This window comes from Phalacrocorax carbo, chromosome 18 (assembly GCF_963921805.1).
Source record: "Phalacrocorax carbo chromosome 18, bPhaCar2.1, whole genome shotgun sequence".
NCBI classification, from domain to species: domain Eukaryota; kingdom Metazoa; phylum Chordata; class Aves; order Suliformes; family Phalacrocoracidae; genus Phalacrocorax; species Phalacrocorax carbo.
The window spans coordinates 4,759,482-4,786,531 of NC_087530.1; the positions used below are offsets into that span (position 1 = coordinate 4,759,482).

General features: G+C 56.4%; 1 protein-coding gene across 3 annotated transcripts; it reads left to right on the forward strand.

The window, feature by feature from the left end:
- Window positions 1–379: 379 nt before the first annotated feature.
- SARDH (sarcosine dehydrogenase) lies at window positions 380–26,479 on the forward strand. Of its 3 annotated transcripts, none has more exons than XM_064469017.1 (22): window positions 380–549; window positions 618–735; window positions 1,532–1,853; window positions 2,439–2,617; window positions 3,116–3,295; window positions 3,894–4,017; window positions 4,221–4,321; window positions 5,752–5,856; window positions 6,323–6,452; window positions 8,732–8,818; window positions 8,946–9,036; window positions 11,108–11,249; window positions 12,866–12,949; window positions 14,075–14,188; window positions 14,734–14,872; window positions 15,475–15,588; window positions 17,070–17,217; window positions 17,585–17,678; window positions 22,596–22,758; window positions 23,072–23,240; window positions 23,706–23,841; window positions 25,915–26,479. In XM_064469017.1, exons 3-22 carry the CDS (start codon window positions 1,538–1,540, stop codon window positions 26,038–26,040), a joined length of 2,742 nt encoding a protein of 913 aa, XP_064325087.1. In that variant the 5' UTR covers window positions 380–549; window positions 618–735; window positions 1,532–1,537; the 3' UTR covers window positions 26,041–26,479. The 3 variants fall into 3 exon arrangements, with proteins under 3 accessions (XP_064325087.1, XP_064325089.1, XP_064325088.1); XM_064469019.1 differs by having other exon boundaries at window positions 621–735; XM_064469018.1 differs by having other exon boundaries at window positions 380–735.
- The last annotated feature ends 571 nt before the right edge of the window (window positions 26,480–27,050 follow it).

Here is a 27,050-nt window from a genome sequence, read left to right on the forward strand (position 1 = left end):
CAAACCCCGGCTCCAGCCCGACCTCTGCTCTGCCCAGATAGCTGAATCGGGCGCTTCAGAGCCACCTTTAAAGAACTCACATTGCCTCCGTGTCCTGCCCAAACAGGCCCTAATTTTAGGGGTGAGTCCTGGGCAGGAGGAACAATAAATCTTCAGGCTGGGAGATCTGAATCAAACATTTATTTTCCTACCCCGACTCAATTAAATTTTCTGGTGTTCCCACCTTCGCTTTGAGCTCTTGGATCTGGCTTAGGAAATGTGTAAATTTATTTTAATTCTGCTCTTAAAATGTAACTGCTGGGAACTCCGACAGGAGGGTCAGATGGTGCCTTTCCTTGCCCTGTTTGCTTTCTGGCATCCAGCTGACGCTCCAGCCAGCGCCGAACGAGCCCGGGAAGCTGCGAGTCCCCGCTGGCCCCAGCTGGGCTGTTTGTTCTCTGCCAGGCACCGAGCTGGGGAGAAAAGCAGCATTTTTCCTCCCTCTTTCAAATTCCTCTGTTCTGCCTGACTTTTCTTCTTCATCGGGAAGTAGCAGAGCCACGAGAAGGGGTAAGAGCTCGCCCTGGCTGCCTGGGCTGGCTCCACTCGCCTCCAGTGCTGGTTAATGTTTTTTGCAGCAGGGGCCGAAGGGGCGGCTGTGCACGGAAGAGGAGGAGGAGGAGGAGAGCATCGGAGGAAGGCAAGGGCCCCACGGCCATCGCGGTAGGGAAAGCCAGCCCAGATCGAGCCCCGGCGGTGAGTGGAGCCTGCAAGTCGTGGCTGTGGGTGGTGGGAACCTGCCGTGGGCTGGCCGAGAAACTCCTGCGGGTGTCGCGGGATTTCCCGAGCGGGAGTTCGCAGCTTTCCTGGGCTGCGGGGGGGACAGCGGGTGTTTTGGTGGCTGCATGGCAGCAAGTGGGGGATTCTCGGTGGGGTGAGCTCCAGGGTAGCCCCCAGCCACAACCCATGGCTTGCATAGGAGGGGGTGGCGCTGGCTTGTGAGGGCCTGCTGCACCCCCCCCCACTTGTGCACCCAAAACCATGTGCCTGGAGCAAACCCCGAGCCATGTCCCTGGCCAGGAGCCCTGGATGCAAGGGCTGGGGTGTCTGCAGGCAGGATCTGTCCCTGTCCCCCACCAGCAGCCATTGCACTGCCCTCTTTTGATAAGGAGTAAACCTTGCACTTTCGTTGTGGCCAAACAGGCTCCTGAAAGAAGGAAAAAAAAAAAACAAAGAAAAAGTGATCCCTGCAGGCGTGAGAGAGCACAGGCGTTGCCATGCCCTGTGCGTTTCCAAGCCCCTTTCTTAAGGGGGGCCCCTTTGAAGGGTGTTTGGGACTGCACATGCATGCAGCAGGGATCCCATTTCCCTGCTGGAAGGGGGTCCCAGCAGCTCACGCAGGGCCTTGGCGCAGGGCTCACTCCAGCCAACGTGAGCCGCTCAGCCCCTTGCACAGCACCCAGAGATGCTGCTACCACCGAAACGGTGGTGAGCCCCCGTGCTGGCCGGGGTTCCCCTGCCCATGCCAGAGGGGTGTTTTGGGGATTTGCAGGTGGAGATGTCCTACATGAGCTGCGCTTTGCGGGCGGCCGCCCCCCGCCGCCTGCCAGCCCCCTGGAGAAGCCCCCAGCCCTTCAGCAGTGCGACGGGCCCCACGGCGAAGAAGAGCGTCCCATATCAGAAGACGCTGAAGGAGGAAGGCTCTGGGAGCGGGAAGCCCAGCCGGCCTCCGCCACCTTCAGCCGAGGTGGTGGTGGTCGGGGGGGGCAGCCTGGGCTGCCAGACCACCTACCACCTGGCCAAGCAGGGTGTCACCAGCGTCGTGCTGCTGGAGAGGGACCGCCTGACCTCGGGCACCACTTGGCACACGGCCGGTGAGGCGGCGGGCACAGCGTGGGTGCTCCCTGGGGCGGGGGCGGCAGGCGCGGGGATGCCCACGGCTCGGGATGTGCCGTTGCACGTGGAGCGGATCGTTGTGCAGGATGGCTCCGAATGTGCTGCAGAGCTTTGGCTTTAAATGGGGACAATTTCAGGGTTTCTCATTTTCCTTTTGGCGTAACTTTTTGTTAAGAAAACATCCGCCAAATTTTCTGTTTTTTAAAAAGTTTTACATGAGCACTGTGAAAACTAAGCAGTTTACTTCCATGCCTTTTTTTTTTTCCTTTTTTAGGTCAATTTTCTTTGGTGGGGTGGAGCTAGAAGAGGTTAATTCAATAAGCTTTTTTGAGGGGGTTTTCTCTTTTGGGGTACTCTGCTCCAGAAACCCTTTTATCCCATTATTTTAATGCCCAAAGGAAATAGAAATGGATGATTTGTAGCTCTCCCACGTCGCCAGGAGATGGAGCAAGAGCCCCGGCAGGGTGACACACGCCACGCGTGGGCCCCCTCTGCATCCTGCAACGGATGCATTGCAAACCCGCGGGCTCTGTGTGCGTGTCTGCGTGTCTGTGTGTCCCCAGGTCTGCTGTGGCAGCTGCGTCCCAGCGACGTGGAGGTGGAACTGCTGGCCCACACGCGGGACGTGGTCAGCCGGGAGCTGCCGGCCGAGACGGGGCTGCACACGGGCTGGGTGGAGAACGGGGGGCTCTTCATCGCCTCCAACAAGCAGCGCCTCGATGAGTACAAGAGGCTCATGTCGGTAGGGGGAAGCTCCTTGGTGTGTCCCCCCGCCGGGTGGCGTTTATCTCCTGCCCACGGGAGCGGGGCTGGGGGGTCCCAGGGCTGCGGAGCCCCCTGGGTCTCCAAATGGCCCGTTCCTCCCAGCCTTCCCACCCAGAGAGCTGCGGGTGGCCTGGGGTGGGCTTCCAGAGCAGCCTCCTGGCTTCCTGCTGAAATCAAGCAAAATGCTGGCAAAGTAGGCAAAATTAAATCCAGCCGTGGGTTTTTGCCCTTTCAGATAGTGGTAGCATCATTCTTCCAGCTGCGCGGGCAGTTTGTATGCAAATATGGGACCATATTCCCTGACACCTGTGCAGATCATCCCACCCCATGTTGGATTTAGGGCTTTTCTTGGGGCAGCAGCTGCCTCATCTGGGAGATAAACACATCCTGGGGTTCTCCCCCTCCTCCAGCAGCGAGTGATGAGCAAAGCTTCTGTTGCCTGCTTGAGCTCCCCGTTTTCTCGTCCGGTTGGCAGCTGGGGAAGGTGTATGGCGTGGAGTCCTACGTCCTGACCCCGTCGCAGACCAAGGACCTGTACCCACTGATGAACATTGACGACCTGTATGGCACACTGTATGTCCCCAAGGACGGCACCATGGATCCAGCTGGTACCTGCTCAACTCTTGCCAGAGCAGCAACTGCCAGAGGCGCTACAGTAGGTCCTAATTAGTAATTACTCATTAATGCCTGTTGACTCTGGGAGGAGATTTCATCCTCTCCCTTCTCCATCTCCTACTTTCCCACTGGAGCAGAGCTGCTCCTGCAGCATCAGGTCTTTGCCCAAGAAGGGTGTCGTCCTGTTTGGCTTTGATAGCTGTTTGGGTCACAGCAACAAAGCTGGCAGGAACCATGAGATCTGGAGAAAATACAGGATGAAAAAAAAGACCTTTAGGAGCAAGATGAGGCACCACCCAAGGCAAGTTCCTCTGGAGAGCAGAGGTTTTAGGGTCAGGTAACCCAATGCACTCCTCAAGGCAGGGACTACCAGCCTGTCCTTGGTGTCCTGGTTTGCTCATGTGCATGTAAATAATAAACATCCTTTGCAACCGCATGTGCACAGAGCAGCAGTTTAAGTCTGCAGATGAGGAGGGTTATGTTGTTATCAGCGGCTGTTGGGAAAGGGAGATGGCCATTGCCAGACTGCTGCTTAGATTCACCTTTCCCAGATTTGGGGGCTAAATGTCAGGTGAGCCGGGTTGTCCCACCGCCCTTGCGACCCTGCCGTGACTCTGCTACTCTTCCTCTGCCACCAGATCATAGAGAACTGCCCGGTCACCGGCATCCAGGTCAGAGCTGATGATTTCGGGGTGAAGAGGGTGTATGCGGTGGAGACGGTCCACGGGACCATCCAGACTCCCTGCGTGGTGAACTGCGCAGGTACAGGGCGCAGAGCACAGCGGGGAAGGCGGGGGGACCGGGGCTGCGGCCGCAGGGCAGGGGGTGGCTTTGCATCCCGTGAGCCGGAGGGTCTGCATCAGCCTTTGTCCCCCGCACCTGGCCGCCACCCCCTGACCGCGGCGGCTCTCTGGCGGGGTGTGGAGGATGGAGAGGTGCTCAGCGCGGGGCTGCTCTCTCCGCAGGTGTGTGGGCGCGAGCCCTGGGCCGGCTGGCCGGCGTCCACGTGCCGCTGGTGGGGATGCATCACGCCTACGTGGTGACCGAGCGCATCGAGGGCATTCAGGTCAGTCCCGGGCGGCTGCAGATGGGCTCCTCTGCTCTGGAGGGCAGCGTGGGCTCCTGCGCCCCCGCACGTGGCAGGGTGAGATGGGGCAGACCCCCCGGCACCCCTGGATTTGTGGGACCGACCCCTAATTCCTGCCATCAGTGCGAGCCTGCGCTGCCGGGCCAGGCTCCGCAGGCACCCAGGGAAGTGCACACCCAGCAGCTTCTCCTAACAGGACCATCAGACCACCTTTAATAGAGTTGTATTTAATATTCAACAATGTTATAGCTAGCAGGATAATTGTCTTCATTTTTTCTTTCACCTCAGTAGAATTATTATAGGGTCTCTGATGTTTTTGGTGTCTGATAGCAGCGTTAATAAAGATGCCAAACACTTTCTGAACAAGCCCCAGTCTCCGGCAGGCAGGGGTGTAGCTCTCCAAGCATTTCCAAACTCTCCCAAGAAACCTGTTCCTGCCATCCGGCTGCAGAGAATTGTTCAGGAGCCGAAGGAGACTTCATTCACTCAGGCGCCAGGGCATCGAGAGTGACATGTTATTTAGTTTCTATCCCACTGACCCAGGCTGTGTCTGACTTTTCCATCCAAGGTGCCTCATTTTAAAAAGTGCTGGAGTCAATGATTGCATTTATTTACCAGTAACTCCACTGTGCCATACAAACACGGTGCGAAAGAGACTTTTCAGAGAAGAGGCTGCAGCTTGCAGACCCTGGCGCCTCCTGTTCAAGCCACTGAATTCCATTTGCCAACATGAATTGCAGTAGGCCCTACACCAAACCCTTCCACGCCATCTAAATGTTTCTCTATCCATTATTCACGAGAACAAATCCCTCGTTCTTTGCGCGCTGCTGCCCACGTGTTGTGCCGTTGCATCCTCCTGCGGAGGTGGGTGGCAGAGGAGTGATGCTTTCCAAGCTGGGATCAAGCCCAGCGGCAGCTCCCCGAGGCACCCCCGGTGCTTCCCGTGCCACGGAGGAGCAGCGGGAGAGCCGAGGCGCTGCTGCCCCGGTGCCTGTGCAAATGCCCCCCCAGCACAGCTCCTGCCCCCAGCACTGGAGTTCACCAGCTGCTAATTAGGCAGGATTTGTGCAAGACTCGGCTTCCAGCTTGGGTGCCTGGGCTCAGGGCTGGCGAATAGGTGCCCGCAGCATCGCTGCCTGCCTAAGCCACTTTGCCCGTGGTTTGGCCACATTTGCTGGAGCTGACCTGGCTGCTTCCCCTTGGGGCAATATGGGCACCCAAATTTCAGGGCTGTGGGAGCACCCACGGAGCCACTGCTGCTCCCATCCTTGGTGGGTCACTGCTCTAGGCACCGGCGCTGTGCCCCAGACCCCCAGCTCATCCCACTCAGCCTCGCTGGGGCCATGTCAGGGTCTCCCCACGGCTCTCAGCCCCCCCTCACCCCTCTGCTCTCCCTCCCCGTTTTTCAGAACATGCCAAACGTTCGCGATCACGATGCCTCGGTGTATCTCCGTCTCCAAGGCGATGCCCTTTCCGTGGGTGGATATGAGTCAAACCCCATCTTCTGGGAGGAGGTGAGCGGTGCCGGGAGGTTTTTTCCAGGGGAACAAGTCAGGTTTCCAGGGAACCCACCGTGGAGGGGTGGGCGCAGGCGTGAGTGCCTCGGCTCCTGTGGGTACCAACCTCCGTGCGGCCGGTGGGGAACGCACAGGACAGCATCTTCCCTTTGGGTCTGTCTGTGGTGCAGATATGAGATGCAGAGGCAGCAGGAATGAGGTGAAGAGGCTGGGCTGGGGGCATTTAAAGGCCACTGTGTGGTCCCTGCCCTGCTGCATCATCCCTTTATCCCAGTGCAGGTGTCTTAATTCGGGCTCTGCCCAGACCTTTGGCTTGGCTGGGCTGTTTGTGTAAATCCAAAGAAACCAGAGTCTGCAAAGCAGTCTTGATTTTCGGTGGTCTCTGAGGCTGCCAGAGCTGAGAGGTTCTTACACCCTCAGCTGTACTCTATTTTGCATCCCAATTCCTGTTTCCCACATTCAGGTATCTGAAAAATTTGCTTTTGGCCTCTTTGATCTGGACTGGGATGTTTTCATGCAACACATTGAAGGTGCCATCAACAGAGTACCAGTGCTGGAGAAAACGGGCATTAAGTCCACCGTCTGCGGGCCAGGTAATGCGGCAGCGGCGGCACCGTGGCGGCCACGTTCCTCCAAAGATCTTGCTGGAGGCAAGGGGAGACACCATAACCTGGGGAGAGGAAAAACTCTGAACGCAGAGAAAGCGCCTGTGGTCTGGCTGCAATGGTGTCATCTTCCGAGGGGTGGCATCCCAGGCTCAGCCTAGGTGGAGAAATACCCAGGGAGATTATTGCCTTGGTCCAAACTGGGGGTGGCTAGCACAGATTTACAGCCGATGTTGTGGCCACTGGACCGGGGAATTAAGGGGAGGATTTTTTTTCAAACAGTGGCCACTGTTTTACCAAGTGTTATCTTACGTGATTATTTTTGTTACGTGCTTCTGGGCTGCTGACATTAGATTTACCCAGATGTAAATCCCAGGCTGTCTGGTGTGGAGCTAAAGACCATAGCATTGATGCAGTGGAAGCTGGAGGTGATGGCAGCCACCGAACCTGAGCCCTGCACACTTGGTTTGGCCTTGAAATCCACCACGTGCTAAAAAAAAAAAAAAAAACCTTAAAAAAAAAAATCCCTTTTTGCTGAAGCACTTAAAGAGAAACCCTTGAGGCCCTCGGGGAGGGAGCGGTGCTGCTGTATGAGGGGAAGGTAGGGCTCATCTCCTGCCCTGGAGCACATAAAACATGAGATGTACAAGGTGGAGGTCTTGGCCCTGGGTACGGTGGGTTTGATTAAACAGCGGTGTAAGCAGAGCTGGTGGCCTCCAGTGGGGAGCTGACTTCTTATAGATAAATATCTAGTATTTATAGTAGACTAGTGTAATTTCCAAAGGGTCTGCACTCCTCCTTTTCTACTTCTTGATTTAAACCAGCAGCTGGTTTGCTTGCGACAGCTGAGTCACACTGGGCTGGAACAAATAGCAAACGCTCATCCTTTCTGCTGCACGGTAGATATTGCACCAAAACAGCTACTAGGCTGTGCTTCAGGCGCGGGGGCGAAAGCAGACCAAATTGGGGTGGTTTAAGCTGTTTCTGCTGTGGCCGCTTATCCAGCCCTACAGCTGAGCGGGCCAAGGTCCCGTGTGAGCGCGTAGCATCCACCCCAGTGCAAAGTCAGCGGGGCTGGCGTGCGCCACTGGTGAAGCGGAGGTGCTTTGGGTGTTGCTCCATTAACGCAGTGAATTTGTAGCCTGGAGTATGGGTACAGGGATATCGGCATGAAATAATCTTCTGACTCTCCTCTTGCCTTCTCCTGAGCACCGAGATCTTGGGAAACAAGCTGGGCATGGCTGGGCAGGGGAAGGACCAGACTGAACTCTGTCTTCCCTCTCTCTTTTTACGTGGATGGATGAACCACCATAAAACAGGGAGGAGGATTGCACACCTCTGTCAGGGTGACTTGCTCTGACCTCCCTAGCAGGGATTTGCCCAGGGGCCGTGGTTGATAGCCCTATGGGGAGCAGCAGCTGGCAGCATGAGCCATCATTAGCACAGGAGCCTCGGGCGACATCAGCAGCAATCCCTCAGCGGAGTAAAGTAGCTTAAATTCATGAAATCTCCCAGCAGAAATCGATGAAGGTGAAAACTAGTCATAAAAATGAGATATGGCCCAGATGTTGAAGAGGCAGCAAATGGGTCTGTGCAGCTTCCTCGACTGGGGGAGTGGCAGAAAGAGGCTGCTTCGGCCGCTGCAGCGCCTCATGCACCTTCTCGTTGGGGATTAGTTCTGCTTCACAAGTTTTCAATCTAAACTTTAAGACCAAGGTCCTCCCCCTGCAGCACGAGCGTGCAGCGAGTGCTGCGGAGCTGCCCAGGGACACGGAGGGCACAGTTAACCTGAGTCTGGGGTCTTGATGGTGCAGGGACAGACCGTGCAACTTGCAGGGCTGCAAAGGAGCTGCCTTGTGCCACCAGAGCCTGCCTCTGACATGGGCAGCGCGATGTGCGCATATATGTGTGTGTGCATGCATGTGAGTATACTCCTGCAAGCTGCTGAAGCATATATATGTGTATATCTGTACGTGTATTTGCTTCAGGAGCCTGCCCGAGACCCCTGCCTGATGCTGGGCATCTCAGTAGCAGGAAAGCCTTCCCTTTGGCCTCTGCTGCCTGGGTCTCTTGGAGAGAGGCAGGTGGGGGATGCTGGAGCTGAGCTGAGATGCTGGGAAGCGCTCAGTGTTGGTCCAACTCTGGCTCTCTGGGAGCAGGACGAGGCCATCATGGGAAGTCTTAGGAGCCCTGCTCCTAAAGAGCATGATCTGTCTCCAAAACGCCTGCCTGGGCCTTGCTGGCACATGCCCCTCTCTGTCTTGCAGAGTCATTCACAGCCGACCACAAGCCACTCATGGGGGAAGCCCCAGAAGTCCGAGGCTTCTTCCTCGGCTGTGGCTTCAACAGCGCCGGTAAGACAGATCTGCAGGGATCACACCTCAGGCATCCCGATGCGGGCACTGCATCCCAGGCAGAGCCCGGCATCCACGGCTGTGCTTGGCCTCCTGGCCTCATCTGGGTCCTCGCCTCTTCCCCCAGGGATGATGCTGGGAGGCGGCTGCGGGAGGGAGCTGGCTCACTGGATCATCCATGGGCGGCCAGAGAAGGACATGTACGGCTACGACATCAGGCAAGTCACCCCGGCTGCCCCAGCTCCCCGCGGGCTCCTTTGCTCACTCCTTCATCCACGGGTGGTCCTTGGGGATGGGTTTCGAGGCACAGCTGGATGCTGGCATTGGGAATGGGTGTCGGGCAGCATCTGTGCCACAGCCTGTGTCCCTCTGAGGACCTGAAATCAATTACACTCAATGGCTTTAATGAATTTACTCGTGGGGTTTATCTCATTTGCCTCATCCCACTTCTACGCAAACAGCTTCCATCAGACACGAGGAGACTGCAGTGATGGGAAAGGACGGGGTAATTATGTTTGGGTTTTGTTGTCGTTCAATTAGTGCCATGCCTAATAGCTAAGTTAATAATCAGGGGTGATGATTTCAACAGGAGAAAGATTAGCTCCCCCCCCCCCCCGAGCTCTGCAGCACAAGATGGGCCCCAAGTTTTGACTGGCAGATGTTGGCTCTGTAATTGCATTTTTACTTGCTTGATTATATTTGATTGGGTTTGGGCTTTCTTATAGGTCTGCTAGCAGCAGCAACCACCTTGTCAGGGACAAAGCTTTTAAAACCATGTTGCTTTAGTGGCAAAGCTGGTAAGCCCCCCATTGCCTTGGGCTGGGAGGGGAGTCGCTGCTGGTGCCTGCAGAGGTCAGCAGGAGATGCCTCCAGCAGCCTTCCTCCACCAGCCCTGCAGCCAGGCCAGCGATGGGCCAAGCTGGGAAGGAGAAACCCCGGGCTGGGCAGGCACCCCTGCACCGTCAGACAGGCAGGTTGGCACAACCGCAGCCATCGTGGGGCTGACCTGCGCCGTGGGACCCCAGCCCCGCTCGGACAGCGGTCGGGGGCTTTCCAGCCCTTGCATCGGATTGCCTGAGCATCCCCCCTATCCCATCTGCCCTGTCATCAAGCTGGTGTCAGTCCCGTTTTTTTTTTTTTCTTTTGGTGGTGATTACTAAGCTCCTCTTTAAATAACTCATTTTTCTGCACATTTAAATATTTATCCTCTCAAAACACTCGCTTGTAAATATTTCATCTGGCAGCTGTTGCTCCTCTTGCTGCTGTCAAAAATTCAGCACGTCAGTGAAGGGGCTGGGGCTGACGGGCAGCTGGGGGTGCCGGTGACATGCCATGTGTCACTTGCTGCCTGTCCCGTGCCGGCAGAAGAGGCAGCTGCCCTCACAGCCCCCTTTTGGGGAGCTTGGCTTGCACGGCTTGCGCCACTGCAGGGCTTGGCCCCGGTGCCCTGCCTCTCCTCTGCACCCCGGCTGCAGGGAGCGAAGCTGAAAATATTCTTTTCAAAGGCCCTGTGGGTGACATTTTATGTCGCCTTTCGCCTGCTGCCGTCCTCTCTTCCTCCAGAGCTGGGGTCTTCGGGCTGGGGAGGAGCTGCTGGTAATTCAGAGAGCCGTGCTCCCCTGCCTGCCGAAGCCGGAGGATGGGAAAGGTGCCACCGGCGCCTGGGGCTGCTCTCCGTGAGTTATAGGTCTCTGGTAATAATAACCTGAGCATGTTGCTGAGCTGGCACATTCCTTCAAGGAGCTTTTCTGTTTGAAAAATGAAAATATGTCAAACAAATTTAAAATGCTTGGGGTTTTATTTATCTTTCAGCCTAAGGAAAATTGGATGAAAAATGTGAGGAATGTCCAGGGCTCTTTCCTTCATCAGGGCTGTGTTAAAACCCGGGCCGTGTGCGAGGCATGCCCTGAGGCTGGCCCCACGCTGGAGTGGAGCAGAATTAACCTCAAGTTTCTTCTTTTTCTATTTTACCCCCTCCAGCAGGGCTGTATGTCGCTCCCAGTTGCTCTGGGGTAGGTGCAGGGAGAGTTGCTCTGGAGCAGAGCTGGGGAGCTTGGTGGGGGCTGTGGCGAGCACCAGCTCTGGTGGGCAGCGCTGCAGCATGGCCAGCACCAAGCCCTGCTTGGTTCTTTTCCTCTCCGATCCATGAAAGGGGTGCAGGAATAGCAATTTTACACCACAGCAGCTGCATCCACAATGGGGTCTGGCCAAGAGGGCCGTGCCCGGGTGAGGAGGCACCCTGTGAGCCCGCGGGCTCATCCGGACGGCCGCCCTCTCCCTGCCTTCCAGGAGGTTTCACCACTCCCTCACTGACAACAACCGCTGGATCCGGGAGCGGAGCCACGAGTCCTATGCCAAGAACTACTCCGTCGTCTTCCCCCACGACGAGCCGCTGGCGGGGCGCAACGCGAGGAAGGACCCCCTGCACGAGGTGAGGATGTGCACCCCAACCTGGGCTGCCTTCTGAGGAGCGGTGGGAGACCCTCACAGCACCCTTCCAGCAAAAAAGAGGTGTCAAGGAGTGGCTGCAGCCGTGTTGCTCCCTAAAGGGGTGTGCTGCATCCTTACTCCCAACCATCCATCCTGGGAAGGTCCCTGCCGAATCCCAAAGCTCATCAGCTGCATGCTCCGAGGGTGCTGGCACCATGGACACTTTAATGGTAGAGATGCCAAGCATCCTCCTAAGATTTAACTTAGTAGATATGGCTTAAGAGCCCGGTGATTGTTGCTAGGCAAGACAAAAGTGGAGAGAAGGGCTCAGACACTTATTTAATTCACTGCCAGTTCGGCTCGGGGGCAGTGGGGTGCCAGATCTCCTGGGCGCCCTTGCCATGCCTCCATCACAGCTCAGCAGCAGCTTTTTCTCCCCAAAAGAGCATCTTGCAATGCAGAGCGAGGCCGGAGCACAGGGAGGGATGCAGAAAGAGTGGGGAGCAGCTCTGTCCCCATGGAGGCAGTTTCTGCCATCACCCCCTAAGTCCTGCTGGTTTTGCTCCCTGTAGCTGCCAGCCAGGGCTTCTCCCTGCTCCCACCTTCGCCAGCTGCTTCCTTGCACAAATCTCCATAGGTGAGTGCTTTCAAGATGCAGCATTTGAGAAAAAAAATTCATTTCCAGTGGTTTGCTGCAGCAGCAGCATTGCAGCTGCCGTGACTCAGAGCCCCCAAAACACCCACCGCTCCCGAGATGCTCGGGAAGACCTGGGGCCCGCCCCAGTCCCAGCCCCAGCAAGGAGCAGCCACATTTCTTGAGCCCATTTCTGCCCATCACTAATTCATATCACACTATTTCTCTTCTGATGGAGAGCAGAGGCTCAAGCAGTAAAACAGACATCCCTCCCCACCATCCCCCGGTGTTTGGTTGACAGTTCAGTTGTTTTCTGTCACCGAGGATGCAATTTATTTTTTAATAGCATGTCTAATAAGCGATGCCCATTTGACTGACAGCCTGGTATTTATACATGCAGCTCCAGAACATGTGCTGTGTTTTATAAATAGGCGCTGAATCATTTCTGAAATGTTCAACAAAATCTATTCTTTTCCGAACAGAGGCACCAAACAAAAATATCTTAATGGATCCCCAATTAATTGCATGCAGAGAGATTTTCCTGAGAGCACAGAGGAGGAATGAGAAGGTTGCCATGTAAATCTTAAATGTTATTATATAATTACTCTTGTAAACATCAGGGGGAATCTTGCTCTCTGGATTTAGTTAGCATCTCTCGGTCCGCAGTTCTTGCACCATAGCACAAGCTTTGGGGTGCACAGCTGGGCTGCCAGACTCCTGCCCATCGGCTGCCGTCGAGGCAAATACCTTTTGGCGGGGGGGGAGACAAAAATATCAGGAGTCTGCAGGCAGCTGGGGTTTGCCACTGTTTTAAAAGACAAAATGCAGAGCTGATTTTGGCTGCTGATAGCCAAAGCCAAGGCGCCACAAGCTGGGTCTTGAGCATGTGCTTGGGGAGGGCAGCCTGGGTCTGCTCAAAAAGCAGTGAAAAAAGCACCTTTTTTAAACCATTTGTTTCCGTTTTTGTGGCTTTGCTTGCATAGGAGCTGCTGCGACAGGGCTGCGTTTTCCAGGAGCGGCATGGCTGGGAGAGGCCCGGCTGGTTCAGCCCCGGGGGAGCAGCCCCGGTAAGCATGGCATGCATTTCGGGGGGCGATCAGCCTGGAGGGTACCAGCTGTGGCTGGCACATGTAGGATGTGTGTCCTGGGCGTGCGATATGCTGCAAACAGGTGTATGCCCCCAAGAAAGGGTCCACAAAATCTGTTGGCTTTAATTCACTATAAGAGCAGTAAAAGGGAGATCCGTGTGTGGATGTTGTGTGTGTCTGTCTGCCTGTCCCTCTGCAGCAGGCAGCATCTGCCTGCAACGCCCCCAAATGACAGGCACTCATCTCACCTCTATATATTGAAGAGACCAGCGGGCAGGGATGCCAGGGAGGGCACCCATCACTGCGGGCAGGGATGCCAGGGAGGGCACCCATCACTGTGGGCAGGGATGCCAGGGAGGGGACCCATCACTGCGGGCAGGGATGCCAGGGAGGGGACCCATCACACAGGCAGGGGTGCCAGGGAGGGCACCCATCACTGCGGGCAGGGATGCCAGGGAGGGGACCCATCACTGCGGGCAGGGATGCCAGGGAGGGGACCCATCACTGCGGGCAGGGATGCCAGGGAGGGCACCCATCACTGCGGGCAGGGATGCCAGGGAGGGGACCCATCACTGCGGGCAGGGATGCCAGGGAGGGGAACCATCACTGCGGGCAGGGATGCCAGGGAGGGGACCCATCACACAGGCAGGGGTGCCAGGGAGGGCACCCATCACTGCGGGCAGGGATGCCAGGGAGGGGACCCATCACTGCGGGCAGGGATGCCAGGGAGGGGAACCATCACTGCGGGCAGGGATGCCAGGGAGGGGACCCATCACACAGGCAGGGATGCCAGGGAGGGGAACCATCACTGCGGGCAGGGATGCCAGGGAGGGCACCCATCACTGCGGGCAGGGATGCCAGGGAGGGCACCCATCACTGCGGGCAGGGATGCCAGGGAGGGCACCCATCACTGTGGGCAGGGATGCCAGGGAGAGGACCCATTTCTGCGGGCAGGGATGCCAGGGAGGGGACCCATCAGCACAGCCAGGTCCTGCATGGACCCGCTGCTCTCCTGGCATGGGGTTTATGCAACTGGGAGCAGCCCCTCAGCTTCAGCCTCATGCTGTCTTCCTCACTGCCCCCATCCTCCCGCTTCCCCCCCAGGTTCTGGATTATGACTACTATGGCGCGTATGGCCAGGAGCGCCACAGGGACTACACCTACAACCAGCTGCTGGGGGACGAGTACACCTTTGACTTCCCCCCCCACCATGACATCGTGAGTAGGTGGGGGCATCCTCCCCTGCCTGAAACCGCTGGGCACATCTGGAGCTGGGGGGGTTAGAGGCAGCAGAGCTCGTGCCACACCACCATTCGGGGGGGAGCTGGTGAGGCTTGGAGGGGAAGCAGCGAGCTTTGCCCAAAACTGAGAAAAATGTTCCAAAAAGATTAAGAGAAATGCATGGTCCGTGCTCGGAAACCTCAGCGGAGAGGCCACAAGAATTTTACTGCTGCTTTCCTAAGTGAAAGAGTTGAGACTAGCCTGTGGGAAAAACTCAGTTTGATAAAATTTAAGTATTATTATTGATAACTGCCACTGGGTTAGTAAGGTAAGGAAGGGGGTTGAGCATACAGGGTGGCCTGTCAGGCTTTCTCCATTTAATACCTGATTTTTCAGAAGTGTTTTGAAGCTGTACAGCCTTTGAAGGCACCAGGAGACCGTCCTGGTATTGTTTCACATTACATAAATAGTTTTAGTGTGTGTCTCCCACTGGGGAGTGAGAATATGGCTCAACTTCAGTGGTGTGTTTGCTTTAATTGCAGATCAAGAATGAATGCTTAATGTGCAGAAATGCCCTGGCTCTCTTCGACATGTCTTATTTTGGGAAATTCTACCTGGTTGGTCCTGAAGCAACAAAAGCGGCAAACTGGCTGTTTACTGCCGATGTGAGCAAAGCACCAGGTACCGGCGCAGCCCCTTATTTCAGCTGCCCTGGGAGGATGCCCTGGGAAATCACATCTTACACCAGAACAAATGGGGGGGGACCCAAAGTGGCTTTTATTTTAAATGCTGCTTTTGCAGAGGGTATGGGAAGTGTGTGAGAGCGACTGCTTTCCCTGTCCTCACCGGAGGCTGATTCTGCTCTCATTTACACAGGGGCAAATGTGCTCTGAGCTGGGGGTGAGAGAGGGGGCATCTCGCCCGCTGGCTCCAGCTGTGGCTCACAGCTGGGGATGTGATGGGTGCTGGAGTAAATCAAGCACAACCCTCACCAGCCGTGGTTTGCAGGGGGAGAAGCTGCCCCCTCCTCCGGGGCTGGGAGGCAGCTTATGGCATTTCCAAGGATGCAACTTCAGCTCCTCACAGAGCTCTCAAGGGGAAGAAGCATCACTGCTCTCCCCCTCCTGGTGCTGGGGCGTCCAGGGTCGGTCAGGGTTTACCCAGGCAGTGGCAGCTGATGTAACGATAGGACAAATTTCCCTGATACCCATCTCTCTCTGCCGGGGCCGGGGCTCTGTGCCGGGGCCGGCTGATGGGCAGCGGTGCCCGTCTCCTTCCCCGAGGCTCGACCGTGTACACCTGCATGCTGAACAAGAGAGGTGGTGTGGAGAGCGACCTGACCGTCAGCCGGATCAGCCCTGGGGACCCGGCCTCTCCCCTGGCCCCTGCTTTTGAAGGTAAAAGCCCTGAGCACAGGGATGCTGGAGTCGGGCGTGTTTCTGCAGCCGCTGTGGGGCTGGGGGGTGGATCGCTGGCTGGGTTTACCCTCCTGCAGTTCAACTCCCAGCCTTTCCTGCTGCCTTTTTCAGCTGTGTCAAAGCATGCAAAGATCTTTCCAGTCCCAGGAAGCCACGGTGGCTGGTTCAGTCTGAGGCCCGCCAGCATCTCCTCCATCCCCGCCACAGTCGGGGGGCCGCAGGCGCAGGGGTGATTGCATTTACCTAATGGCAGCCACCTGGCTTTTTCCACCTCCACCCCCCTGGTCCCTGTAACCCAATTATCCCCCTTGTCCCCGGGGGCCTGCACTGCTCATCGTTGTTATTGGGTTTGTCCAGCGCTGGCTGGCAGCTCTGACCTCTCCCCAAGTCCTTATCAGCTGCAATAAAGAGGAATTGAAACGGAGCAGAGCCGCCAGCCCACAGGGCAGAAGTGGCATTAGGCAGCAGCAGCGAAGGAGGGCGCTGAGCTCGGCTCCGGCAGCGCTGCCAAGCACCGTGCCTGGTGGTACCCGGCTCTGCCAGGGCTGCCGCCACAAGGCAGGTTTGCACTGGGATGGCCGGTGCCAGCGGAGCCCCGTCCCCACGCAGTGTCACCCTCAGAGCTGCTGCGTGGAAGGGACCAGCCCTGCAGCGGGTGGTCAGGTGCTGGTGGGCTCTTCCCTCCCTGTGGAATCCTGCATCCCTCTCCTCTGGGGCACTCGCGGGGGGCAGAAGGGTGACGGGAAGCAAATGGCAGAGCTGCAGGGTTTGTCGGGCAATGGAGGAGTTTAATTGCAGCAAAGTCTATTCTTCCAATTACAGTAGGTGGCTGCACTTATTATCGTTATGACAGATTATCAGAGAGCAATTTTGTAGTGGCAGAAAAGACAGAGGGAAGATTGATTACATATTAATCAGCTCTCAAATCCCATCCCTGGGGATTTTTTCCACCCAGGATTACTGACCAGATGAAATTCCTCGTTGTATACAGTGCAGCCCCTGCACTCGTTATGGCCCGGTTGCTCCCACCTGTAGTTCCCAGCTCCCTCCACACTTTGGCATCCGCTCTGTACTGGGACAAAAGAGCAGATGCTTTTGCTGGTGTTCTCAAGGGACAAAGAGTTTTTTCGCTTCCCGTGATGCTCCAATGGCACAGGCACCTCCAGGGCTTGAACAGCTTTTTTAAACCTTTTTTTCTTTCAGGTTTTAATGGTCATTTGGTTTTCACTGTGCTGAGCCCCACAAAAGGCATCATGGATGTTAGCAGAGCCCCAAAGCCCTCCCTTACCCCAGCACTACTTAACCCCCCCTTCCTGGCAGTCCCCCTGGGCTGTGCAAAGTAGAGAGGCTCAGGGCTGCAGCTCAGCCTCTGGAGTGCAAAACCAGCCCCGAGCTGAGCTGGGCATCGCCCCCAGCCCGATGGTCTCAAGCCTGAAAGGCTGCTGGGGGTTGTCTTCCAGGGGATGGCTACTATCTGGCTATCGGTGGCGCCGTGGCCCAGCACAACTGGTCGCACATCACCACTGTGCTGCAGGACATGAAGCTCCAGTGCAAACTCCTCGACTTCTCGGAGGAGCTGGGCATGATGAGCATCCAGGGCCCCCTGAGGTGAGAGCGGGGAGAGCGTCGTGGCCGCCTCCTTGCACCCTGACCATGGAGGGGTGGAGGGAGGGATGCAGGGACAGATGGAGGGATGCCTCAGACGCAGGCCATGTCCCCATGTTGGGCAGGGGTAGGTGTGAGCCCCATGGCAACAGGCGATGGATGGTCTGGTTGGCACAACGCTCCGTTTGCTGGGGAAATGGCATTTCTTTCAAGGCTCTCACATCATGGCATATCACCCACGTCACCTCCCCTTTGGAGGGAGAAGTCTGTCTTGCCAAGAAGATGAGAAAGCAAGTTTAAGCTATAACCCTCAGAGCAGGCTGTCAAGCTGCAGCCTTTCACCGCGGCCACTTTGCTGTTTTCCCTGCAGCCGCATCGTCCTCCAAGAAGTGCTCAACACCGACCTCAGCAACGAGGCCTTCCCCTTCTCTACCCACAAACTCGCCGTGGCTGCAGGATGCACGGTAGGACGGGGCTGGCCCTCCAGCTCCCAGGGATGTCTGTTCGCTGGGGTGACCGCCCACCAGCCTGCGCAGCCGAGCATCCTCTGCTAGGGAACCCTGGCAGTGGGCAACTGTGAGGTTTTGTTGGGGTTTTTTGGTTGGAAAAGGCCAAAAACTGGGGTGTTTTCCCTCCCATTTGATTGCTAGGTGCCAGCCTGCTCTCCCAGCCCACCCAGCAGTGTCGTAGCCCAGGCTGAGCTTGGGGAAAGGACTTGGTGACTTATGGCTTTGCAGCACTGTCAGAGGAACACGAGATGCATCCTATGGAGTAGGAGCAAGTACTGGTGCTAAAGAGATTTATCTGACACTCTAGATCCCCTCCTTACCCCCCTACTCATTAAAATAGAGGGATGATATAGTGTAAAGCATGCCAAGTGCTGGTGGTAAGGGCTAGGCCGCCTGCAGAGCCGGTGTAGCTGATGATCACAGGAGAAGTCTGACAGCCTTAAGCTTTCAGTACAAGCGCAGATCATCCTGCATTTGCCCAGACTTCAGGGCTTGCGTCAGCGGTTATGCAAGAAAAGTGCGGAAATGGTAATGCTCCACGCTAACGCCTGGGGCTAAGCCGCTTGGTGTCAGAGCGAGGGGCCGAGAAGCCCTTTGGGGTGTGATGGTGGCAACCGGCACAGCTGCCCGGCTTGGGTGCCTGGTGGGGAGTCGTGGGTGGGGGGTGCCGGCTGGCTCCTGCCCCCGACGCATCGCCTGGAGAGGCAGCGCCGGTGCGGTGTTTTGCAGACGGAGGCGAGCTCGCTTTGCCTGCACTGCCTGCCTGCAGAGCACGGGGCAGGCACACGCACGCCGTCCTGAGCGCGACGGTCCTCGGCAAGCCGCGGGAGATGCACCTTGCCCAGGCATGGCAGCGAGCACCTCTGCTGGGACACACGGTGATGGGTTTAACACATTATGTGGTATCTCTGAGAGGTGGCAAGGGAGGAAGGCTCAGCCTGAAGTGGTTTTGTGTCCAGACACAGGAGCAAAGAGGCCGAGCGGTCCCTGGGGTTTGCTGTGAGGTTTCGCAGCACTGTCTGCTTGGTGGGACTCCTCTGTCCTGCCTGGTGTCGGGCAGTGAGAAGGGTGCCTTAAACCTGTTCCCTGCCTCGTCTGGCCGAGATAAACGTGGTCTGAAGTTATCCCTGGGGAAAAGGCGGTGGTGGTAGTTCTTTGGGGAGTTTTGTCATGTGTGAAGCTGTGATTTAACCTGCTTGAAACACCCTAAATAGAAGAATTGGTGACCACAAAGTGTTGTTTTGTCAAAAGAGAAATGTTCTGGGGAAACATGCGACTGGAAAATTTTTGTATTGGGGGAAAATACTTTTGCAAGATTTACCCAAAGAGCTCTGCCTTGGTTTCCTGTTTTCATTTACCTCACATAAAATATTTCTTTTTATGTTCCAATGCAAAAGAACCCCTTTGGAAGAGGGGGCCGAGTTTGTACCCCAGCCTTCCCATGGGAAATCCAGGCAGGCAGCGGTCCCAGGGCATCCCTCTCCTGTCCGGAGGAGCCAGCTGGCAGGAGAGACTGTGCCAAGCATTCGCTCTGGCTCTCGGGCAGGTGGGAGACGAAGGGGGGTGATGGGAGATGAAGAGGGTGAAGGTGCAGCAGTAAATCTTGTAAAAGGCAGCAGGAAAACAGGGAGCTGGAGGCAGGATGGATATTAGCGAAATTGGGTTAAGCCGCATGCGGACACTTTTCATTCAGAATTAAAGTGGCTTTAATTAGAATGCAGCTGGCTGCTGAAGGGATTGCTGCTAAATCAAATTAAGGCTTCTTGATTTGTGAGCAAGAGCCTAGCCAGGGTTTAGGGTGGTTTAACTAAGCCACAGGTTTTGCCCAACTCAGATTAACTCTCCAAACCATCACCATCGGTGCGCCCTGTGCTCTGGGTACTGAAAACCCACATTGTGTCCAGTGTCCCTTTTGGGGGGACAGCGGCACAGGGGACCCAAAAGCCAGTCCGTGCTTGCAGGTTGTCCAATGCGCTGCGTTTCAGTCTCCACCGGTGAGTTCTAACCCTCCCCACGTCCTCCCCGTCATGCCGGTGGCAAGCTGGTAACATCTTGTAATAATCTACTTATCCCCTGGGAAAGGTGTATAAACGTTCCCATCTTCAAGAGTGCGATTAGTGTATTTGCATTTCGCTTCAAGTTTACAGAAAATAATCCGCTCCCGTGTGGAAGAAATAGCTGGTGGAAATGTTGTGGCTTCTTTTGGGTGTAAATACCCTGACTGTAGGAAAAAAGCTTTCCTGCCCAAGGGCTCTGGGCTGGGGGGGCACCCTGCCTGCTGCCGGGGCCACCCTTCAGGAGGTCTCCATCAGGCCCCCGCCGCACAATGAGCACAGGGGACTCCATCCCACGCCGAAATTAGAGTAGGAGGGTTTCTTAGCATAGCAGGTTGGAGCCTTCGCTGATATTATCGCCTTCCAGGGGGATTAAACTGAACCCACCATCTTTAAAAAGTTATCGCTGAGATTTTCATGCATTAACTCAGTAGTTGAACAAAATCAGCTGGAGTGAAAGGAGAGCTCCAGCAGGGTTAATGACTCTGGAAATTGCCGATTGGTTTGTGAGTTTATATATAGTGTCTCTCATTGTATTGAACAGCAGAGAAAGGTCCCCTTTTGAATTTCACTGCTGGATACAGGGTAAAGTTCAGGTTTTCATTTTCTAGAATACTTAAAAAGCTTTTGAATTGCTGCTGAAAGACTCAGGAATTGATGCTATTTCATAACTCCAGTTGAAATCTAACAGAAAAACCTTTTCCTAGGGGAATTCAGCAGAAAGTTGGCTGAAGCAGCTGATCCCAGCCCTTGACATCCCCCTTGGCCTCTGTGGTGAGACACGCACCCCTGCCTGGATGGGTGCAGCCCCCAACCCCTGCCTGCCCACAGCTAATGACTGACACCCCAATTTTCCTGAGGGTACCTGTTTTCTGTGGTGCGCTGCTCTGCCTCACCACGCTGGCTCCCCCAGCACAGCAGTGGTTTGAGGGGAAGTTTCTCCCGGGAGTGACTTGCTCCTGAAAGTAAAGCGCGCTTTAGCTGTGGCACCGACAGCAGGCAGGTCGCAGGCAGGGCTAATGAGCCGGGAGGTGGCCTGTCAATCCCCAGGGTATCTCTTGCCATGATGAAGATGGTAGCTGGCTGCAGCGGCTTGGTCGCTGGCTGTTCTCTAATTAGGTGAGGTCTTTGTGCGGAGTGAAAAGCTTCCCCATGTGCCTTGTGTTTGAGCACCTCGAAAGGCGATTGTCAGACTTTGGGCTTCGCTGTGCGGTTGGGGCAGGGGCTGGGTGAGGCTCAAAATAAATTCCCAATATCTATTGTGTTCCTTCCTCCTCTCCACTTCAATTGTAAAGATTAGGTAATCTTAAAAGCTGCTTCAAACTCTGCTTGAGGACATTATTTTTGCAGCGCCGGTAGAGCACGGGTGTGCTGGGGAAAGCAGGGATGGGTCTGGGTTCTCGGCCATCACCTGCTGGGTGTCCTCGCAGTGGAGAGCCCAGGCACCCCGTTGGTACTTCTGACTCTTGCTGCCCGTTTTGGGCAGCGGCTGCTGTCGTCTGTTGTTGTTTACACCCGAGATTAAAGAGCATAGCTGATGCCAGCTCCCGGCTGTAGTAAGAGCTCAGCAAATGGCAAGAGGCAGTTTCTGCCCCAACGACATCCAGAGCCAGCACAGGCAAGACAGCCCCAAAGCTGCTGAGCATGCCTGGCCAACAGAACCAGCCTGGAAGTCTCTTCCTAGCTGAAAACTGCTTTATTAAGACTGCAGATCACAATCTGGTGTGAAACTCTTGAGTTAATCTCTCTCCCAAAGTGAGGTATGCATCTGCAGTTGATGTGCATCTGAAGGGAGGAACCAGTGAGGTTTTGTGGGGGAGGAAGCGGAGAAATCCAAAGGGATGAAGCAGAGGGAAATGCAGCTCAGACTCAAGGGGTATCTCCAGGGAAGGTGCCCAGGCTGCAGTGGCCTCAGCCAGGCTAGAAAGCTTTGGGTAATGCAGACTGTTCCAGTAGGGACAACAGGAGGATGTGGGCAAGCCCGGGTGAGAAGCTGGCGGGGGGCATGGGCAGGGCGGTCCCAGCACAGCCTGGAGGTCTTGCCCCTGGGAGTGCAGGCAGGCAGGCATATCCCCAAGGATGAGGCTTCCCCTGAGAAGCGCCAAGTCCTCTCTGCTGATCTGCTTATTCCTCTTTGGAGCTTCATGCATTTGGAGTGGAGCTCATTTGGCAGCAGAGAGTATCGCTTTGGGGCTCTACCTTCGCTGGGGTGAGCGGGGCATGGGTCAGGACACCGGGCTCAGTCCCTGCCCAGGAGTGTAGGGCCTTTGGGTGCCTCTGCCGTGGAGGCACCATGCCAAGTGGGGGACATCCCTGGGGGACAGCAGCCACTATGTGCCCCAAAGCAGGACAGTCCTCCTGGGGGCCGGCTTCCCTGTCTGACAGGCTGAGCTGGGGAGAAGCAGGGCTGGGGATGCCTGTGGGCTTTCTTCTGGCATTGATGGATCAGCAGAGGGAGACAAAAGCCCAGCTGGAGCCGGTGCATCACGCCTAACCCCAGCCCAGCTGGTGCGACAGCCCTGGGATCAGTGGCCAGAGGATGCTGAGCGCAGCCCCCTCTGCCCACTGGCCATCCCTCCTGGGCACTGGGTTTGAGGTGCCAAGCTTAGGCTGTCCAAAGATGATAAATTCAGTCTGACCCTGGCTTCGTGCACTAGGGAGAGCAAAGAAATGCCTTCCACCAAAGCAGAGCATTTGCACAAAGTTCCCGGGCAAGCCGGCTTTCCTCCCGCCGTGGCGGCTTGCGGCTCCGGAGCCTCTCCTGTGCTGCACAGCCCAGCTCCGTCCGCAGAGGTGTTTGGCCTCTTGCATTTCACAGGTCCGTGCCATGAGGTTGTCGTTCGTCGGTGAGATGGGCTGGGAGCTGCACGTACCCAAGGCGGACTGCGTGAAGGTTTACCAGGCAGTGATGGAGGCGGGTGCCCGGCACGGCATTACCAACGCCGGCTACAGAGCCATCGACAGCCTCAGCATCGAGAAAGGTTTCTTGCTTTCCTTACAACAGCACTCATTGCTTTGTCTCTGGACAGGGGACCAGGGCAAATGACTTTTTCCCAGCTTTGAGGGCAGGTTAGTGTGACTGGAGGTCTGGCAGCTACTGGCAGCCCCAGAGCTCCTTGCTGAGACTTCCCCAATATGGGCTCCTCTTGAGGGTGCTTTGTCCAGGGCCAAGTGAATCGAGGGCAATGGGGTGTCCAAGAGGCAGAGGTGATGTCTTGGTCTCCTGATGCTGCTCACCATGGGCTTGCTACCGTCGCAGGGAGAGGCTGGGTGACTGATACCTGCTCTCTGTAGGGTACAGGCACTGGCATGCAGACCTGCGCCCCGACGATACCCCACTAGAAGCAGGCTTAGCCTTTACCTGCAAGCTCAAGTCCAGCATCCCGTTCCTGGGCCGGGAGGCTGTGGAGGCTCAAAAAGCCAAGGGCATCTTCCGCCGCCTTGTCTGCTTCACCACCGAGGAGTGAGTACCACTGCCGGGCTCCGCTCAGCGCCAGGCATCACCCAATGCCAGTGGCCGCACTGGGTTGAGCACCTTCAGCCTTCCCCATCCACCGCTGCACCCGGGCGTGCATGTGCAGCTCAGTTGCAAGCTGGCTCGGCTGTTTTCCATGCTCTAATTCCATCTCTAATTTAAATCCCACTGCAAATTCCCTGCTGGATGTTTAATGGGAGCTGGAAATGGTGTGACAGGGAGTTGGTTTATCTTGTTTCACCCAGAACAGTGGGAGGTTTTATAAATCGGGCTGGAGGGGCCTTGCAAGCACCTGGGATCAGCGCAGGGAGGATAGTGAACCTGTGGGCAGCCGGAGCCCTGGCACATAGGCTGGCCTGGGGCAGAGCCAGGGTCTGGTTCCCCCAAACCCCTCTCCCCCATGGGGTCCCAACCTGGGGCTTTGCTGATGGCAGCTCTGCCTTCGCCTTGCAGGAAGGTGCCGATGTTCGGCCTGGAGGCGGTCTGGCGGGACGGGGAGGTGGTCGGCCACATCCGTCGGGCAGACTTTGGATTTGCCATCGACAAAACCATTGCCTACGGCTACATCCGTGACCCCGCGGGGGGCCCGGTGAGTACAGAGCCCCTGCTGCTGCCAGCCCCTGGGGATGGCTGCGCCTCCTTCCCCGCAGCGGGGGCTTGCTGGGAGGGAGTGTAACGCTTGTTCGGTTTTGAAGCCATATGCACAAACCCATTGCAAACCTGCTGTCGTCTGGGGAGTGAGACGGGGCAGAGGCTGGAGGGTGAGGGATGCCACGGCTCAGCGGTGAGGTCGGTCTCACCGGCTGTTGCTCTGTGTGGCCCCGGCAATGCTCTCCGGCTCAAGCGCTGCCTCGGATGTTAATTGCAACCGATTATTTAATTGCAGCAGTAAATTAACTTACATTATATGGAGCAATGGCCAATAGGCGCACAGCAGGCTCTTAATTAACTGTGGGAGACTCCTGGATAGTAAATCAGATGCCCTCATTAAGCAGCATGCTGTAGGCAGAGGCCAGGGAACCTGTGTGGGGACAGAGGGCTGTGGGTGACGTCCGCAAGGACCCTCCCTGTCGCAAACCAAGAGCAGTGCATATGGTCATGCTTTCATCCTCTTGCTTGCTTTGACTTTTAATTCTGAATCAGTGCAAGACTCCCAGGTCAAGTGGTTTTGTGTTCCAGTTAACCCCTCCTCCACTGGGGGCCATCTTTTCTCCCCATGGTGAATGTTCCCTCCCTTCCTTTCCCCCTTTCCCGCTCTTGTCTCTCTCCTCTATGTTACATCTCACTCTCCCGGCCGCCCCCGCCTGCCCCAGGCAGTGTGACGGAGGCAGCAGGATGGAGGTGGCGGGGGGGGGGGACGGTCCCCTCCTGCCTGTGGCGAGGCACTGGTGCGGCAGAGCGGTGCTGGGCGCATCCCCGCCGGCTGCAGCCGTCGCGCCGCTCTCCCTGCTTGCACACCGGCTGCAGGGAGAGCTTTGCTGCGGCGGCGTGCCGTGGGGCTGGCGGCGGGCGGCTGCCTGCTGGGCTTCGCAGCAACCAAAATGGTGGGGAGAGGCACTGCGTACGGGTGGTTGTGCCGTGGGGTGCCCTGCCAGCTCCTTTGTGTGGCCACTCCAGCCGGCTACAGCCAGGAAGCAGCTTGTTAGGTAGATGTTAATGTGCAGCCCTCGTCTCCCCGCTCCCTGGGATAACTGCTGCTTGGTTTGGGCAATAATTGCGGAAGGTGGGGAGAGCTTTGCTGTGCAGGGAGGGGAGGGGGCTCGGGGGACCCTGCCCCACACCAACCCCATCAGAGTCTTGGTGCTGGACCCAGACCCTGCACCAACCCCAAGCCCTTGGAGGAGGGCACACAGAGCCCCCCTTTTAGCAGGTCGCTGGAAGCGGGGTGCCCGGCATGTGCTGGGCTGCCTGTGGCCCTTGGGTTTCCCTCCCATGGATATGGCCCTTCAGTGACTGGGTGTGGTGTTCCCCGGCTCCGGGAAGCAGGGTCCAGGGTGGGGATGTCTCTGCAGCAACGGGGCTAGAGGGTCAGAGGAGGAGAAGAGGTTCAGGGGGTGAGTTGGAGAGGAGAGAAACAAAAATTGTTTGTTCCTAAATCACTGACAATTTCCAGGTGATAAGAACACACTGGCATTGAGAGCCCCCAGTCCTTCCCTGTGTGAGGTTGCCGCAGCCGCCGGCACTGCCTGGCAGTGGGTGAGACCCAGGGGCGGAGGGGACAGCCCACGCTCCTCATGCCAAGCGGTGACATCCTGGCTGTCACCGTGGTCCCCTCCTGCAGCCAGGCCTGACCCCGTTTGGCTGTGCCATTCCCTGGTTGCTCTGGCCCCTCTGGCAATTAGCCCCCACAGCCTGGCTGTAAGCGCAGTGTGCGCTGGGTGCCACTGAAAATATCCACAGGAAAAAAAAAAACCTCCAAAAAAATTAAATACTGCATTCTTTTAATTTTTGTTTAGCTGAGTGCTTTTAAAAAAAAAAAATCTGTTTTCCTCCTCTCCATGCATCCTCCTGGGATGGCAGAGCCGGGGTTTCTGCAGAAAGCAGATCCGCAGGGTAGCATGGGAGCTTGCCCAGTGGTGGAGCTGGGATGCTGGCAGGGGCTGGTGCCCCACCGGTGCCTCGCAGCACCTAACAGAGCTTTTGCCGTGGCTCTGCCTTGCAGGTCTCGCTGGATTTTGTGAAGAGTGGCAGGTACGAGCTGGAGCGGATGGGAGTGACCTACCCTGCCCAAGCACACACCAAGTCCCCGTTCGACCCGGACAACAAGCGAGTGAAGGGCTTTTACTGAGAGTGCGGCAGTGCGGGGCTGGCGAGCGGGTGCTGCGATGCTGGGCTGGGGAGAGGGAAGAGGCCATTAGGAGCTGCCGACTGCATTCCCAGTCCCTGGGTGCCCCAGCTAGCTCCGGGGTCTGCAGGGAGAGCCAGGCAAACGTCTGCAGCAAGCTCATCAAGCAAATTTGGGTCAAATGAGAGGGAAAGAAGAGGAAGAGATTCTAAAGATTCTAAAGGTTTTGTTGCTCTGTTTTCTAAATGAAGCAGTACCACTACAGCAATAATTCTTTTCCATGGGTTAATTGGCCTGAAAACAGTGTTTTGCTCGACTGCAAATTAAGTGGTTTCAATTTTTGACTTTGCTGGAAGCCCTGTCCCCCAAAATGTAGTTTCACGCTGCTTGGAAATGAATTTTTTAAACTAACTCTGCTGTTAATACAGCTGTAGCCTCCAAACGTGCTGTCTCTCTGGTCCCTTGCTGCATCTGTCCCTGCTCTGATGGGTGTCACCTTGTCCTGGCTGTGCCCTGGGGACCCGGTGCTGGGGTGGGAGTGCTCATGCAGGCCATGGAGGGAAGGGGCAGGGGGCCTGGGGCCATTGCCCAGGCTCACGCTGTGGATGCTCAGCCCATTGCAGGGTTCTTCTGCACTGCTAAATTCTTGGCTTTACCCAGGGCGTTTCCAGGCATGTTCTTCCCATCTCTGCAAGCACAGGTTTAACCCTCCATCCCATCTTGCCCCGGTCACAGCCGGAGCTTTAGGTCCCGCTTTGGCAAAATGCATCCTTGTGGCTCCAAAGTTCAGAGGGCGTTTAAGCACCAACTTCTGTTACTTTCAGTGGTAATTGGCACATAAGGCCCTTTAAAAAATCAACCCTGGGGAACGAATCGTTCACTGCCTGCTTCGATTTTGTTTGTGGTGCTCAGTGTGCGATGGCTGTGCGGGAGGCGGGGAGGATCGGTCCTCCCAGACCTGAACGATGACCGTGTCCATTTGTGGGAGGGTGAGCGTAAAGGCAAGTCCCAGT